The sequence below is a fragment of the Lutzomyia longipalpis genome, chromosome 2 (genome assembly GCF_024334085.1).
Source record: "Lutzomyia longipalpis isolate SR_M1_2022 chromosome 2, ASM2433408v1".
Classification (NCBI taxonomy): Eukaryota; Metazoa; Arthropoda; class Insecta; order Diptera; family Psychodidae; genus Lutzomyia; species Lutzomyia longipalpis.
Genome location: NC_074708.1, coordinates 11,803,506 through 11,821,058, shown reverse-complemented (window position 1 = coordinate 11,821,058; position 17,553 = coordinate 11,803,506). Strand labels below are relative to the sequence as shown.

General features: G+C 38.5%; 5 protein-coding genes across 5 annotated transcripts in view; all 5 read left to right on the top strand.

Moving 5' to 3' along the window:
* The window catches only part of LOC129790715 (uncharacterized), a 31,812-nt gene extending 28,345 nt beyond the window's left edge, over positions 1 to 3,467 (top strand). Inside the window, exon 3 of the mRNA XM_055828388.1 lies at positions 2,374 to 3,467. Coding sequence (XP_055684363.1) covers positions 2,374 to 3,086 — 713 coding nt within the window. The 3' untranslated portion in view covers positions 3,087 to 3,467. The remainder of the gene's footprint in view (positions 1 to 2,373) is intronic.
* A 2,651-nt stretch (positions 3,468 to 6,118) lies between these two features.
* On the top strand, positions 6,119 to 12,615 carry LOC129790714 (uncharacterized). Its single transcript, XM_055828387.1, has 5 exons — positions 6,119 to 6,202; positions 9,577 to 9,983; positions 10,431 to 10,831; positions 10,896 to 11,307; positions 12,263 to 12,615. Exons 2-5 carry the CDS (start codon positions 9,864 to 9,866, stop codon positions 12,530 to 12,532), a joined length of 1,203 nt encoding a protein of 400 aa, XP_055684362.1. The 5' UTR covers positions 6,119 to 6,202; positions 9,577 to 9,863; the 3' UTR covers positions 12,533 to 12,615.
* LOC129790696 (probable dolichyl pyrophosphate Man9GlcNAc2 alpha-1,3-glucosyltransferase) lies at positions 6,140 to 9,455 on the top strand. The gene is made up of 2 exons (XM_055828363.1): positions 6,140 to 7,293; positions 8,810 to 9,455. The coding sequence occupies exons 1-2, from the start codon at positions 6,395 to 6,397 to the stop codon at positions 9,429 to 9,431; spliced, it is 1,521 nt and encodes a 506-aa protein (XP_055684338.1). The 5' UTR covers positions 6,140 to 6,394; the 3' UTR covers positions 9,432 to 9,455.
* Positions 12,616 to 12,656: 41 nt separating the features above from the next.
* LOC129790754 (NEDD8) lies at positions 12,657 to 13,246 on the top strand. Its single transcript, XM_055828448.1, has 3 exons — positions 12,657 to 12,807; positions 12,890 to 13,020; positions 13,122 to 13,246. Exons 1-3 carry the CDS (start codon positions 12,790 to 12,792, stop codon positions 13,213 to 13,215), a joined length of 243 nt encoding a protein of 80 aa, XP_055684423.1. The 5' UTR covers positions 12,657 to 12,789; the 3' UTR covers positions 13,216 to 13,246.
* Positions 13,247 to 13,419: 173 nt separating this feature from the next.
* Positions 13,420 to 16,245, top strand: LOC129790670 (transport and Golgi organization protein 6). The gene is made up of 2 exons (XM_055828302.1): positions 13,420 to 13,530; positions 13,593 to 16,245. Exons 1-2 carry the CDS (start codon positions 13,473 to 13,475, stop codon positions 16,202 to 16,204), a joined length of 2,670 nt encoding a protein of 889 aa, XP_055684277.1. The 5' UTR covers positions 13,420 to 13,472; the 3' UTR covers positions 16,205 to 16,245.
* The last annotated feature ends 1,308 nt before the right edge of the window (positions 16,246 to 17,553 follow it).

Genomic DNA, 17,553 nt, shown 5'->3' with positions numbered 1-17,553 from the left:
CCGTAAGATGGGGTGTTTTGGGATACGCGGGTGTTATGGGATTTATTTTTAGAGGTATTTTTAAGGCTAATTTGTAAGAAAAATTGATTTGATTTTTAGGGCAACCTTAGCTAAAATTTTCCGGGGAGTCCGAAAATGGCAACTATTTTCATCCCCCTCCACCCCCACCTCCCCAAAAATACCGTTTTTTAGACAATTCGTTCAAAAGTAGACTTGTGGGGTATCTAATGAAAGCTCTTGAAATTGTAAACCAATTTTAAGTGATTCTAAGCAAAGTTTAGACCTGGTTTAAGCTTGGTTTATGTCTGGTTTACGTCTGGTTTCAAGTTCTTTATGTGTGGTATCAAATGAAAGCAATCTTAATTTTCTTAAATTCTAAATTAATTTTAGATAAATAAACATAAAAATTTAAAACTGGTTTAAGCCTGGTTAATCTTTGGTTTAAAGTTTTTTTTATGTGGGGTGTTAAATGAAAGCTCTAATAATTCCCTTAATTTTTAAGTCAATCTTAAAAAACTAAAGACAAAAAAACAGCCGTTTAGTCAATATGGCCGCCACAATTTTTCATCGAAAATCGACCATAACTCGAAAACGGCTTGACCGATTTTGATCATCCCGGGGTCAAATGAAAGATCTCAACAAACCCTACAACTCTTTAGAACATCCGAAGTTTCAAAAGTGACCGCTAGGGAGCTAAAAATCAAAAACAAAATTTTCGATGAATATCTCGAAAACGACGACATAATTTTTTTTCATTTTTTGATATGTTGTAGCTGACCATATTATCTAGCTTCATGCCAAAAATGAAGAAAATCTATGTCTCCGTTCTCGAGATATAGCCTTCCAAAGTTGGCATGTCATATCTCGGGTTCTACAAGTCCGATCTTGATCAACTCAAGCGCAAATGAAAGGTTTCGAGAAACCCTACAAATGTCTAGAACATTGCAACTTCGAGAAATGATCGTAAGAGGCGCTAAAGTCAAAAACAAAGTTTTCGAAAATTTCGAACTCGAATTTTTCGAAAATGGCGACATAAATTTTTTTCATTTTTCGATATGTTATAGCTGACTTCAAGACCGTATCGTTGGAAAGCTCTTGATGACCTCTACAACATATCAAAATTTCAGCCCTCTAGCTATAATAGCGGCTGAGATATAGCGAAAACAAAATTTTGAGGTTATTCAAAATGGCGGACGGAGGGGTGGGGGGTAAAATTTGACGTCATAATCTGACGTCTTCCAGTCGACTTTTAAACTTTGCCGTTTACCGCAAGTCTCTATCTATCACCGTTCTCTCGCAATTTAGCGATTGATTCCGGACGGCCGGACGGCCGGCCGGAAAAAATTTTTTTTGGCGCATACGTTTTTTGTAATGTGGGGACCCTAATTCGTGCTCATCCCAAGTTTGAGCCCGATCTGACGACTTTCGATTTTGCTCGGTACACAAAAGCTGTGTCTGAAAGAAACACAGCTAAAACTACAAAAAAACAGGAAGATTTTTTTTTTTTGATTTCTTACATTTTTTATCCTTTTACAATTTTAGGCGTATCCCACTTGTTTCCTCTAACAACAGATTTGTTTATACGGAAATGAATAAACTCCTTTCATTACAATTTATTTGGTTCTTTATCAAAAAATGAAAATTCAAAAAAAAATGAGAAAATATTTTCACAACATTATTTTTTTCTGCAGCAATATGCCACAAATTTTTTTAATGAATTTTTAAAGAAGCAAAATCTGTGAAACGATAAAAGATGTTTATTCACTTCTGTATAAGAAAACACATCTTTCAATTAAATAATCAGGATATTCATAACCTCGTAGTAAATCAATAGATATTAAGCAATCATAAAAAAAAACTTTTTTTCTGTAAAAAATTGCCCTTATTTGCCCAAAAAAATAAATAATGACGTCATTATTGTGTTTTCTTCCTTTTAATACAAAAGATGAAAAAAACTTGTCAAAAATCATCAAAGAAACATGGAAATTATCTTGGAAATTTTACAATATGGTGCCTTAAACTTCATGCGAAGAAAAAAACACAATGATGACGTCACTACTTACATTTTTAAGCAAATGAGGGAAATCATTGCCTGATTCCAATGGCAAATACAAAGTTTTCTTGAATTATTTCTTTTTTTTAAGATTAGGCCTATGTCTATTGTAGTTCTAAAAAAATACTGATTTTCCCATACAAAAGGGAGTAAACTCCTTTATTAAATTAAAGCTAAATGATTTTAAGCTTGAAATAAAAAAAAGAAACTGCTCCGGACATTAAAAATCCTTTTGAAATTTTTTTCTCATATGTTGTGCATAACATCCTTTTTGCACAGAAGATTAATTTTTTAGCTGTGATTCTTCAATTTTCTCTCAGTTTCTGCTCATGCCACAAAATGCCTACCAAATGCATCGGAGATTGAGGTGGAGACAGGTCCCTTCTTCGGTGGTCGCATCATCGCCGAGGGCAGCAATTGTGGCATCAAAGGAGATGCCCAGGATCCACGGGCCACCTACACAATGCGCATTGATCACGAAGCCTGTGGCAGCCATGTGAATCAGAATGAGTACACAGTTAAAACCCTAATCACAGTGCAGGAAAATCTCGGGATCTTCACGCACAGTACACGACGATTTGTCGTCGTGTGCACGTATCAGCCGGAAACTCTCACAGTCCGTGCGAGTTTTGCCGTTCCTGGCCGTGGTGGAGCCACTGTGATGTCCCCGGAATGGCATCAGGAGTCCGCAAGGAGTGGACGAGAGCGGAACTTCAAGATGGTGCACAAAAATGAGCTGATAACGAAGGAAAATGATCCGGATTCGGTGGGAGAGGTCGAAGCGGAAAATCTCATTTCACGCACGGATTTCTTCAGTGAAGCCAAATTTTCCCGCCTAATTGATGAGCAACACACATCGAGTGATCATGGTGCGGAGATCCCGTCAGGTCGCGGCTACACGGGGCTCGTGATCGCAATCTCCCTGTCAGTGATCACAATGGGATCACTCATATACCTTCTGAAACGCGAACTGAAGCAGAAGCAACTCATCAAGAAGCATTTAACTTTCACCGACGATAGATTTATGCCATGATCGACAAACCATGTAAATAACAAGCCAAGCTCCCCAAGATGATCGTCATTCCCAGAATATGCTTTCTTGTCTTATCAAATGGAAAGCATCACTCCATTGCATGACTTCTGTTTGATTGAAGATAACAATAGCATAAACCACCCAACATTCTCTTCTTTTGCAACATAAAATGTGGCACACATGTGGCTCACACACACTCAAGAAGAATCCCAACGTTTGCAAAAATAAATTTAAAAAAAAAAATGTGCAAAAAGTCTTAAGGATTTCTGAATTTGTTAAGAAAGCTCTCTTTTTATGATAAAAAAAACTGAATTTTAGAATTAAGTAAACTATTTTATAGAATTTCATGCAATTTTTAATAAAAGATATTTTTAAAAAAAATCATAAAATGTTTTACGATCATTTTCTAGCGAATGTTAACCTGCTCATTGGGTGAGTTTAGTCGTCTATCGCTTCGTAGCTTAAGGGGGGTTTCTTGATGTGAGAGCTGTTGAAATTAAATGATTTTTTTTGGGTTTTTCTTAAACTTGGTTTTCCGGTCTTGGCCACATTTTAAGACATATTATTGAGGAGTAAGAAAATCACTTTCCGCCATCTTGAGATTTTCTTCAAAACCAGGGGGTAGACAAAGACTCTATTTCCATAGGAATTCACTGCTCACTCGCTGAGACACCCAGGAAAATGCTTCAATCTGAAAAAATCCACCACCACTGGATAGATAATTTAATATTCTATCGAATGATAGCTTTTGAGGGGTGTCTCACGAAGATTAATGCACTAAAACTGATTTTAAAAATTTTGATGCACTTTTTGGAAATAAAGTGACGTCATTTTCTTCCTTTAATTTCTCTGCAAACCGTCCGCCATTATTTGCTGTGTTCGGGTAAAAAAGGGCTTTGTCTACCCCCTGTTCAAAACACAAAGGTAGGTTTTTCTCAGGATCTACTGGATGGATTTTGATGGGGTAAAAAGCAAATGAAAGAGGAAATACCAGTGCAGATTTTGATATACAAGAATTTTGAATTTCCATTATGGGCCTGAGAAAAAATGTAAAAACGTCAAAAATATCAGAAAAAAGTCACATTTTTCGACTTTCGTGATTTCCTTACTCTTCAATAATTTGGCTTCCTGTCAATTCCAACAATTTGCCCAAGAGACCCCCCTTAACACTTGGAGGACTTTACTGGTAATCACTGCCAATTCGACTTTTTTAAACCGCCATAGATTAAAATCTATCCACCTTATCTTGATAATTTCTACATCTATGTGTAGGCGGATTCAAATACAACAAGTTTGTCAAAAGAAAATCCGGAAAAACGTTTTCTTTATAATAGAAAATTAAGCTCAAAGTTTGAGGTTAGAAATTCGAGTCCTCCAAGTGTTAAGTCTTTGAGGATCGAGGTTTCTAACCTCAAAAGTTTGACCTTCATTTTCTCTTGCAGAAATTTTTTTTTCCAAGTTTTCTTTCGACGATCTTGAAGTAATGGAACTTCCCTACACACAGATGCAGAAATTATTACGATATTCTTAAGAGATTTTATTCTGACAATTTAAAAAAATATCAAATTCGCCACTTTGACCAGCAATATCCTCAAAGGGTTAACCATGAACGAGGTGCTGACAGTTGAGGTTCCTGGGGGAGTTGCCCAGAGACCATTTTGAAGCAATAGAAAAAAACATTTTTTGCAATTCTATAATTTTATTTTATTAAAAATTCATTTTTTTATAAAAATATTAATAATTTGAATCATTTTCTTGGAAAATAGTTGATATAAAATATTTATTATTGCAAATTAGGTGAATAAATTAATTCCTGATATCTTTCTGCTGCTCTTGCTCCTTCTGTTTTGCTCCTTTTGTATCCTTTTTTGGTATTTAATCGTTTTTTATTACAATTGATTCACAATTCTATGCTTGTCCACCACGTAGATGGTATCATTGTCAATTCTGTAAGAGTTTTCAGGAAGATCAACTTCCAGAATTTGGTCCTTTTTGATCGTCACACCCTTTTGGTGCCTAATGAGGACAATGCTGCTCTCCTCATTGATGGTGCAGTAGTTGAAACACAGCCCAAAGTGCACGCTAACCTTGTCCACAACGATCCTCGTGAAGACAACTGGCGTCCGGGGATCTTCCACTTCCGGAACTGAGTCAATCGTGAGATCTTCCTCAGAATCCACCGGAGATTCATCCCAATCAATTGTCGTTGAGGGTGTTTTGACGAATTTCTTTGAAGCTGAAGCCACTGGATGGGATTCCTTTGTCGTCGTATCCTGGGCAGAGTCTGAACTATCATTGTCAATGAGAGCCACCAAGTTTCTCTGCTCTTCACTATCACTCTCAACTTTCTTCCTCTTTGAATTGCTTCCTTGACTGCTACTTTGTCTTTCTCTGCTTCCCATTTCCAGTCGTCTTTTTGTCACACTCTGCTTCTTCCCTGAACCAGCTGTCTGGACAATACACGCCAATGGGGGCATTCTCTTAGATCCCCGTGGGCAACTTCCAAATTCCCTTGGTTGCAGCTCAATTGGATCCTCGGGAACATCATCGAGATCACTATGGGCGTCCTCACTGGGAGTTTTCTTCTGTCCAACAGCTTGAGTCCCAAATCGTCGGGAATTGTAGCTGAGAAGGATCTTCCTTGCAATTCCTGACACCAACGGACTATCCTGCGAAGATTCAATGACTTCATCCTCCGAAGATGAAGATTCAATGCGATTCCAGCGTTTTCTGCGATGACATCCCCCAAAAGTATCACCTCTCGATGTTCCTGATCTGGCAGTTTCCTGCTTTACACTCATTTTCCCACAATTTTCGCACTATAATTGAGAAAATTTGTGAAATATTTGTCAAAGTTGATGTTTTTGTTTACGTTTTGGCACTTTGGCGCCCATTTTTCCTTTCCATTCCTTCCATTTTATCATTGGAAAATGTTAAATTACACTGGAAAACTATTAAATTACACTGGAACGTATTAAATTACACAAGCACTGAGGTAATTTATTTCCCAGCAAAGCGTAAGAAAAGTAATAAAACACCTTGGTGAGTAATTTATTGACACTAAACTGGAAGTTTTGTGAAGGTTACGAAGAAAGTCTTCGCATGAAAATAGAGCTGTAAGTTTTTTCATTTTGCATTTTCACATAATTTTTCCACAAAATTAAGTGTCGGTTTTGGGGTGCACTATGACAACGTACACAGAAGACTATCTAAAGCAAAAATTAATTGAGAAATTAGACGCAACTCACGTGGTAAGTGGAAGATTTTGATGACGTTGCTCGCGCGGTTGAAGAACATTCCGGTCAAAGATGAATCGTAAATGGGCTATTGTGGTGTGTATAGTGGGTTTGGGGGCTTTCCTGAGGGCTACTGTGTCCCTGCACGCGTACTCGGGGGCCGATAAGCCTCCCATGTTTGGTGATTTTGAAGCACAACGTCACTGGCAGGAGATCACGGTGAATCTTCCCACGAGAGATTGGTACAGGAACACCACGGACAATGACCTGCTGTACTGGGGTCTGGACTATCCACCCCTGACAGCCTATCACAGCTGGATGTGTGGAAAAGTAGCCCAGCTGGTGGATCCGGGCTTTGTGGCGCTGCACACATCACGCGGAATCTCCAGTGCAGCTCACAAGCTCTTTATGAGGCTCACCGTCCTCCTAGCAGACATCCTAATCTACCTCCCAGCTGTCTACTGGGGTTGTTCGGCTGTTTGGAAGCGAACCCACATTGACATAGTGCCGGCAAGCTGGAAAGTTCTCCATCTCATCCTAGCCATGAGCTTTCCAGGCCAAATTCTCATTGACAATGGGCACTTCCAGTACAACAATATCTCTCTCGGCCTCACAATCTGGGCGACAGTTTGTCTCCTCCACGATCGCCTCTTCCTCGCATCCTTCCTCTTCACCCTGGCGCTGAATTACAAACAAATGTCCCTCTATCATGCCCTCCCATTCTTCTTCTATCTCCTGGCCAAATGCCTACCCGGTGGGAGGAATAAGCTCTCCATCAGTGACGCCCTAGGGAGGCTCTTACGCATTGGAGTGATTGTGATTGTAACATTTGCCCTTCTCTGGCTTCCCTGGCTCAGAGATGTGGATGACATGAAGCAAGTTCTTGTGAGAGTTTTTCCCATCAATCGGGGACTCTTTGAGGACAAAGTGGCCAATTTTTGGTGCACTTTTAACACCATTTTCAAGTTCAAGTAAGTCAAGGACAATACTTTCATTCAAATGAAGCATACCAGACTTAATTATCCAAAAAATAACAATAATTACTCGCTAAGCGAAATTGTATAATAAAATTTTTAATGGAGACGAAAATTTTGGGCATTTAAACCGAAGGCATTAACCTCTAGGCCGCCAAGCGGGGTCGTTGAACGACCCCAGCCCTATATTTCGTAATATAACTTAATAAATTATAAAAGTTAGCGTTCCCATCTTCTGGAAATAAGTTCCTTGGTTATCTGAGGAGGTTGTGTAAAAATTTCAGCTTAATCCGACCACTACAAGAAAAGTTATTAAGGAAAATGTAGAAGAAGGGAATTCAAAAATTGGTGTAACGGCCATGCTGCGGAAAATTTCTTAGAATGAAGTTAGTCACGTCATGAACCGTGTGCTAGTGGGGTTGTTTTTATTTCTCACCCTACCTTCTCAGTGTCAAAATTATCGCGAATAAGTAGCATAAATCGCATAAAACATAGTCAGAAGCACATAAGTGTTGAAAAGAATAAAGAATTTTCTAGAAATATTGCCATTTATCACGGTGCGGGAAGTGAGGGGAATGTGGGGAAGTAGTGAAAAAAAATAGCAGTTGCAGTCAACTTCGTGGCAAATTTCTCACGAAGAAAGTGTGAAAAATGAGTGAAAAATGTTTTTCCCTAATATCTTCTTCTGCGTGTTTCCGGGTGGCGAATTTGTGATGCAAGGGGCAAGAGGACTATATAAGGAGTCTAAAGGTAGTGACCCGACAGTTCCCGGTTTTATAGTTTATGAGAAAATCGACTTCCTTCTTGGGGTCGTTCAACGACCCCACCTTGGCGCTCTAAGGAAGCTCCAAGGTCTTGGCGGCCTGCAGGTTAACCAGAAATTAATTGTTTATTGCTCGTAAAATATTGAATTATTTACCTTAAAAAAAAATGGCGTCTTTTTTATTTGAATCTAACATTGAGCGTCATTGGAAAGATTTTACATTTTAAGTATAAAATTGGAATATTAGTTAGTTCTTATTCATAGTTGATGCTTCGTATATCCGTTGAGAAATGACCGGATTTTTGGGCGTAGGTGTGGCGGTTGATCATCCAAGATGGCGTCCAAACAATTGCGAAAAGTGATGGATAAAATAATCCTGAATTCATTGTTCACCATTATACATTTTATTTATTTTAAAACTTACTACAGCAACTCATTCAAATTGACTTTGAAAGTAAATTATTTAATTAAAGAAAAATCAATTCACTTGAGAAGCGTCTGTTCATTGAAATGTCATGAGTCTGTCAAAATTTTGGAGTCCTCCCAATAAAAAATGTATGAAGGACATATCTGTGGATATTTTCCGCACATTCAGTACGGTATACTGATTTAAAGAAATGGAATCAATTCTCTAAAAAAATCTTTTCCCGCAACGTCTTTAATCGTAAAAAAATTATACAAAGTCTGGTATCCTTCGAGTTTTCTTTGCTGGAAGGATAGATAGCTTTAACTGTTAATAATAATTTTCAGGGATGCCATTCCGAAGGAAAAGATGGCGCTCTACTGCCTCAGTACAACACTAATTTCAGTCTTTCCGAGTGGCATCAACCTCTTCTTCAGGCCAACAAAGGAAAACTTCCTTTTATCCCTAATCAACACTTCCCTTGGATTTTTCCTCTTTTCCTTTCAAGTTCACGAGAAATCCATCCTTCTTGCTGCAATTCCCATTCTCCTGTACTTCCCCTTTGACCCAATCACTTGCCTATGGCTTCTGGAGATTGCAACATTCAGCATGGTGCCATTGTTGCAGAAAGATGGCCTCTTTACAGCCTTTTTGGCACTTCAGGGAATCTTTTTGCTAAGTATTCGCCTGTATCACTTAATGGCGTCAAAAGGAAGAAAGGACAGCATGGACTTCTTGCTTCTGGGCTGCTTTGTAGTTTCCAAAACAGTTCGATGGCAGGATAATTTGAAAATTTGGGCATTTTATTTGTCTCTAACTGGACAAGTAGCGCTTCTTATTGGACAAGAGCTCATCACACCACCGGAGAATCTTCCGTACTTGTTCCCATATTTGATTTCTGCCTTTAGTGGCCTTCACTTTATTGCATTTTTCTTATACTTCAATGTACGACAACTTTTCCTATTGTAAATAAAAGTTTTTTTTTTCATGAAATTGTGTTTTATTTCATCTAATTACTTCCGGACTATTTGAATGTTTAACAAAAATAAGACGCTTTGGAAATTCCGGAGTAGAGTTTGAGTTTGAGATTCTAAGCTAGAACTCTCATTTACAGGAGGTGGTAGATGAATCAGATGGATGTGGCGGGAAGTTTAGCGTGATCGTTGTCTCGCCTCAATTTGAAGGGAAGGCTCATCTCCAGAGGCATCGTCTGGTTAACAGCGCACTCGCAGAGGAACTGAAAACAATTCATGCCTTCTCTCAGAAGACCTATACACCAGCTCAGTGGAAAGACGTCGCCAAGTAGTGTTTAAAAAAATATAAAGTTTAACTGAGTTTCCGAAAGTTTTATTTATCTGCCACCTGAAGCACCTTAAAGTTATTGTCTTAAAGAAAGGAAAAATGGTGAAGTTTGAAGTTTCTGCACCGGGAAAAGTGATCCTACATGGGGAACATTCAGTTGTCTATGGGAAACCTGCCGTGGCTGGAGTTGTTCAAGTTAGGAATACTCTTACTTTGGAGGTAAAAATAGAGTTTTATTACACTTTTATTTAAAAATATATTTCTACACCTGACAACCGGACCTAACTTTATGACTTTATCAGCATAAAAAGCTGTTTTCATGTACAAAATTAATGGTTTGGCTTGTCGTATTTTCTTGCTCTAACATTTTCTAGCTATTTAAAGTTGCCCATTCCTTTTTTTATCTGCCTGCATAACAATTTTTTGCTAATGAAAATCTTTACGGCTTATCAAGAAAAATGTTTTTTTCCATACGGAATGCTTTTTAATTTTCCATATTTCTTTTTATTATAATCTGCTCACAAGTACTCTGTATGAAAAACCAAAGTTCATTGAATCTTATGCATCTGGAGCAAAGGTTTTGCATGACAAACATTCCAGGTGTTAGATTTTGGTGTCAGTTCGTATTTTAGCCGAACTTAGAACTTTTTTTTCTTAATATTTCAGGAAACTGACAACAATTTAATGGTTATATGTTTCCCCAAGATTGGTCTTGATTCCATTTCCATCTCTGTGGAGGTAATCAATAAATTCTTAGCGACTTGTTGGGATAACTACGGTACCCTCAAACTTCCGGAAAAGCTAAATCATGATGTCTTTCTCGATGAAGTGAGGCATTTTGTACAGGAAAATGTGAAAGATGACGAAGGTTCTCTCAACAGTGTTAAATTGAATTCACTCTCAGCTTCAATTTATCTCTTAATGGGAATTTTTATTGATGAACAAGTTCAGAGTCTCCGGAAAGGAATAAAAATTGATCTGAAAACTGAAATGAGTGTTGGAGCAGGAATGGGTAGTTCGGCGAGTTTTGGCGTCTGCATAGCTGCTGCTTTCTACCTTTTGGCTAGGTTGTAATTGGAATAGGGAGTTTCTTTTTGGTGAAGGTTTGATTGTTTTCTTGTAACATTGTAGGCTGGTGAAGAAGGAAACTTTTCTGGAGGATTTTACTAATTTGAGTGAAACCGGTCAACATGATGTTAAGGAGAAAATATCAACATGGGCATTCTATTCGGAGAAAATAATGCACGGAAATCCTTCGGGGTTGGATAATACAATTTGTACATTTGGGAATGTTATGAAGTTCTACAGAGGACACCCTCCAGTGGATATCAAACTCACTTGCTCTCTACCCATTCTCCTTGTTGATTCGGGCGTTTCACGCAGTACAGCAAAACTCGTGGGGAATGTGGCTGATTTACGGGCTAGACACCCAAAACTTGTGGACAGTGTATTAGAAGCAATGAAGTACTTAGTGGAGGATGCTGTTGACATCCTGGAGCACATTACGCACATCTCAGATACGGAGAATTTCAACAAACTCGAGGTTAGGGATCGATTCTGTAGGAATTATTTTCTTTTCTTTGTCAAAATCTTTAAATTCTTTTGTATCAGAAAACGCGTTTTTCAGCAAAAGATCAAGAAATGGAGCAACTGGAAGTTTGTACACATTTTGAATAAATTTTTCTTCCCAGAACGGTTTGATGTGCTTCCCGGAAAGTGCTATAAGTGGCTGGAGGTTGTTCAGGAAGACGGTTCATTACATCAGGAAGTTTTTAACGAATCTTAGGAACCTCTTTTTCAACACCCGGCTGATCCTTGATTTCATTTAGGGGTCAAAATCGGTCCATTTATGAAGTTCCCTTTGCAATATCCTGAAGCATTTTTATAGACTAAGATTTTGGCCCAAAGATGACACAAGGATCAGCCGGGTGATGAAAAGGAAGTTCCTAAGATCCCTTAGAAACTTCCTGATGCAATGGGCAGTCATCCTGCACAACTTCCAGGCACTTATGGCACTTTCCGGGAACACATTTAACCGTTCCGGGAAGAAAAGTTTATTCAAAAAGTGTACAAGCTTCAAGTTGCTAAGAAATGGTCGTCAAAAGCAGTAGTTTCGCGTTTTTGCCGTTTTAGCGCTTTCAGCCGTCATGTCGCGTAAACAAACTCATTTTTTAGGATTATTTTGCTGTTTTTGTCCTCGATTTTCATTAATTAAGTAATAATGAACGTAAGCAAAGCATTTTAAAAGGTTTTCAAGAGAATTTACAAAAGATAAAACGTAAACAAGCTGTTTTTCAGCTAAGAAGACTGAAAGTTTACTAATTTTTTACATCTGTAAAGAAATCTTAAAATTCTTTTTGACAGAGTACCTACTGAAAAAATCCTTAAAAATTTAAAGAGAAGAAAATATTCTTTTTTTGGCAGAATCGACATGTTTGAATTTCTTGAGATCTTCTAGGGAACTTTGGTGAAGAAAATGTACCTTCTGCTTTTTGCAGAATCTCGTCTCAATGAACAACAATCTCCTGAGGACTCTCGGTGTATCCCATCCGGCTCTCGAGAAGATCTTCATGATTGCTGAAAAGTATGGATTTCACGCAAAACTCTCCGGTGCTGGTGGCGGAGGATTTGCAATGATTCTCCTGCCCAGCTGGAATATACACGAGATGAAGAATTTCCGGCAGCTAAAGGATGAATTGGAGGGAAATAATTTTCAATGGATCCTCACGGGATTGGGCGGGGAAGGGTTAATTTTTAAGTCAATGTAATTTATTTCACGCAGTATTTTTTACACGTTTTTTATACACGACGGTGGCGGTTGAGGCTTCAAATAAATTTTTGGGAACTGCAATGACGGGAAGTTTTATTGGAAGGAAGACAAGACTGGAAGACACTGGAAGGGTGCAGAAGTGTCAGGAAAAAGTGCAAAAGTCACGCCGGAGTTTGTTTTCTCGTGATTTTCCGCGTGAAATTTGTATAAAAACTCACTATTAAGGATTTTTGGTGATATAATTAAAGCCCGAAGATGTTGATTAAGGTTAAGGTGAGTTGATTTTCATGGAAAATAAAAATTCTGGGCTCTTAGTCATTCCAACTTTTTCGTCCTGACCCGTTTTTTTTTGTAGACACTCACAGGGAAGGAGATTGAAATTGACATAGAGCCCACGGATAAGGTGGACAGGATTAAGGAACGCGTGGAAGAGAAGGAAGGAATCCCTCCACAGCAGCAGAGATTGATCTTTTCCGGAAAGCAAATGTAAGAACTTCTTTCCAGGATTCCTGGAAAAATTCCTATTGGAAGCATTTTGGGCATAAGAGGATCGATTTATTTGTTTATTCAATTTTCTCCTCAAATAGGAATGATGACAAAACAGCTGCAGACTATAAAGTTCAGGGAGGATCTGTCCTGCATTTGGTGTTGGCCCTTCGTGGTGGTGTATCTCATTTCTAAATAAAATTTTTTAAGTTCGGCTTTCAAAAAATGTTTTATTTATAACCTAAAATTGCGATATTTTAGTATTTTTGACTAGAATTTATCATTTTCCTCCTCAAATACTTATTTCATGAATTTGTTATTTTTCATCAAGTTCCTGGAAAGATTCTGGAAGTCAGCAACTTTCCAGCGTATTTTCAGCAATATTGGAAGTTTTGGAATGTTTGGCAAACGTCAAAATCACGTGTTATTTGTTTATACTCCAGCAGTGAAAAATGTCTCTGAATTATTTGCAAATTTTGGGTGAATATTCCGCATTATCCCTCAAAACTGGTACGTAGAATCCTTCCAAGGATCCCCAAGAACTTTTCTAATTAATAAATTTTAATTTCCAGACAAACCACAAGGAGAAAATCTCATTGAGGAAAAAGTGAATCTCCTTGAAAAATTCCTCGATAAGAATTTTGCAGAAAATGTTACGAAAAAGCAAAAATTGTCCCTCTATCTATGCGATGTGCTCAAAAACATAAAAGAGTCGTACAGAAAGGAAAGATTGATGTTCTCCAAGGAGCAGAATGATTGGATTTACCTCGCTTTGGTGGAGATTGTTCTCAATGGGCTAGCTGAGAGCCTTCCGGAAGCCGTAAGTCCTCGCAATTTACTTCAGAACCAAAAAGGAAATGCCCCCGTAACACCTCAAGTTTGCACCCAATCTCCAATAAATTTTATCAAAGAATGCTCCTCGGTGATTGAGGAAGTGCTCAGACTTGAAGATTTTGCAACAGATCAGAGCCTAGATGTTGTCTATCTCCATCAAATTGCTGCCCTTGTATACCTCAAAGCCATTCCCGGTGCGAATATCCCAGAAATAAACTTACTCACATCCCCGGAAGGCGTCCTGAAGCAGGAGAAATTGATAAAATACCTGCTTTTGATGAAATCCTTCCCGCAGCTTCCAAAAGACATTTCTCTCATCTTACACGGAGAACTCATGCGACAGCTTCGTCTTCCGGGTGGTTTTCGCTCATTGGCTGTCAATTTAGTCCTCTCAGGTGATGCAAACACACCTCAGTGGAAGAAATGTGAAACCCTGGCAAGGATTATCGCTTCCCCGGGGCATGGATCTGCATTCTATTTGAGTATTGTCGATGAAATTGCCTCCACTGCAAGGGAAGGTCTGGAAAGGGGCGAAGATCACCTCGTTGAAGCTTCTATAGCATCCCTCAATGCTCTCCATGGGGTCAAAGTGAATGGTTTGAGGGTGAAAGTTGAGAATGTCTTTGTGGGAGCTTTCCGGAAGCTAGCGGAACCCGAAGAAACCCTCACAGGAGTCATTCTGCTGGACAATAAAGCCCTCATGAGTATTTTGAGGCTCAATTCGCGTGCTTTCAGGGGCTCTGTGAGTGGAGCTAAAAGTAAAATCCTCCTTGGGATCCTCCCGGTGCTTTTTGACCTCTCTGGGAAATTCCCAAAAGCCTGTGAAGCTCAAGAAATTCTCCAGGATCTCTTTGTAAAGTGTCTGAGCAATAGAAATGAGGAAGAATTGGAAAAACTCACGGAGATTTTCTTATTTGATGAGAATCATCCCAATCTCTTGAGGCTGCACCGCAGGATAGTGGTCAGGGAGGGGAGAAAAGATGAATTTTCTGTCCAAATGGGTCCTGAGGAGGACACAAAATTTGATTCAGCTGGGAATTTAGTGAGAATCCTCAAGAAATCCAATCATAATCTCCTCACGTACGGGATATTCAAGAAAATCCTCAAACTCTTCGGGGAAGTTGTGCAGGAGAAGCAGAAGAAGCTGAAATTGGAACTTGTAGAGGCTGAGGATGCACAGCAAATTATTGAAGAGACATTCAAGAGGAAAACAATCCTAATTCTTGCCCTTAGTGAGCTGATTAGCTTCCAGGAGATTCATTTTCTCCTCCGAGAGAATCCACAGGATATTGTTCCTTTTATCCTGGAAGCTCTCCGGAGGGAAGCCGACAAGGAGACAAATGAGGAGATTGATACAGAAGCTGTGGTTATTTTAATGTCAATCTTCCGGGAATTTGTTGTTTCTGCTCAAGCTGAAAGCTTCCGGAAGGAGCTTTGGGCCCTACTGAATGTGATTCGGAAGAGAACTTCTGGGGATCTTGGGCAGTATATTGATCTCTTCAGCAGGGAAATTAATGAGGAATCCCGGAGTTTTGCGGTGAAGTCTAAATTTCAGGAAGTTCGACTTTTGTGTGATGAAAACATGCCCCATATCCGGGTTTATGGGATGACGGAAATGATTAAATTGATTGAGATGAAAGACGTTGAAACTCTAGCCAATCTCCACTCAACCTTTCACATTGCCCTGCAGTATCTCACTGATGAGGATTCCTACTCCTTCCTCACATGCATTCGGCTTCTTGTACTCCTAACAATGCACCTGGATGAGGGAGCTGTGGACACACTCATCCACGAGTATGAGAATGCAGAGAAGGAGATTGATTTCCGTCTCAAAGTTGGTGAAGCCATCGTGAAGATCACAGAAGGTCTCGGCCCAGTTGCCGTTAAATTCAAAGAAATCCTCATAAATTGCTTCCTGAGAGGTGCCAGGAATCCCCATGAGGACTTCCGGACGTCAGCTTTGTACAATCTCGGTGGCATTTGTCGCATTCTCACCTACCAGGTGCATCATTTCTTCCACGAAATGATCACAACAATCACAGGGATCCTCCAAACAGACACCTACGCCCCTTGCCGAAGAGCAGCCATTCTCATCCTCACCCAACTCCTGCAGGGAATTGAGAATCTAGTAGACTCCCAGGAATTCCTCCTCCCAACTTATCGACTCCTCAAGCACATCCGGGAAACAGAGAAGGACGATCAGTGCAGAGTTCATGCGGAGAATGGTCTCAAAGTCATCAATGAGAAAGTCAAGAAGAGTCTCAATCCGGAGGAACCACTGCAGAAGGAAATCAAGATCTTCGGGGTGAAAGATGAGGGAAAATCAAAAGCTTCAATATTCGAAATTTAATGTACTTTTTGGAATAAAAATTAATTCCTTTTAATTAAAAATCTTTTATTTTATGGAATTTTTATTTTTTTCTTCAGTTTTCTATTCATTCTAAAATTTTAAGGACGCTGCAGAATTTTTTTCAGTAAAAATTAAGGAATACTTTTTGTTTGTTTTAAATAAAATAATAAATGATTTATAATCTCTTAACAAATTAAATTGTGGTAAAATACTCGTAAACTATTTTTTACGCGATGTGTAATATAAAGTTTACCCGACTGGACCATAGTTTACTCGCTTTCTTTCATCGTTATCAAGACATTGAGTGAAATTCACTAGTCAGACTTAAGTTTTCTTAAAATTTTTAAAGTTTTCTTAAAATTTTTAAAGTTTTCTTAAGAATCCTTAAAGAAAAACTTATAATCGAATTGAGGCATTGAAATTCGTAAAAATCATTAAAGATATGCATTTTGTTCGATTTACTTAAAAATCTTAAGTTCCGCTTAAGAAAACTTAAGATTTTTTAGGAAAAAAATAGGATTTTTAAAATTTTTCTTAATACCAAATCTCAAGCAAACTTAAAGAATCTTAAGAAAACTTTAAAAATTGCACCTATTGGGCCTAATTCAGCGACCAAGAAACCCTTGAAATTCGCTTGAAATCTTGAAATTTCAGTACAAAATTTAAAGATTTCAAGGGTTTCTTGGTCGCTGAATTAGGCCCATTGTTACAAAAAAAATATTTTTTTTTCTTCAATACATTTAGAGAAAAAAAGGAGAAAAACGATGTTTAATAAACAATTGAATAGACATCCTTGGAACATTGCTAAATAACCGAAATTGATTGTAACGTGTTCTGAGAAATTTTGAGAAATTTTCTCGGACTAATTAGGGATTTTTTCTACATTGTGTCGAATGATTTTCTGACCTCTTTCATTTTTTCCTCTAATATTTGCAAAAATTGATACAAAAATTGCTCATTATTGTGCCAGCCGGGTAAGTTGTCCAAATAGAATTCCACGACAATTAATTACAGCGTATAAAAATATTAAGAACAGCCAGTAAACGTCTTGATGCGTTGCGTACAATGGTTCGTTCGGAATGTGTTAAAGATCTTCACGAGCAAACTCATCTTAATATATAAAGCTGAAATGTTTGTTTGTCTGTCTGTCTGTCTGTGGCACATGAACTTCTCCGAAACGGCTGGGCCGATCTCGATGAAATTTGGTATGGGGGTAGAGGGGGTCAATACGAGTTGCAAGCCCTATATGGGATTCCGCCCCAACCTCCCTTTATAGCGCCCCCACAGAAAAATTGATTTTTTCCCATTTTCTACCTGTTGAAGGGTCAGATAACGGGATTTTTTTTTAT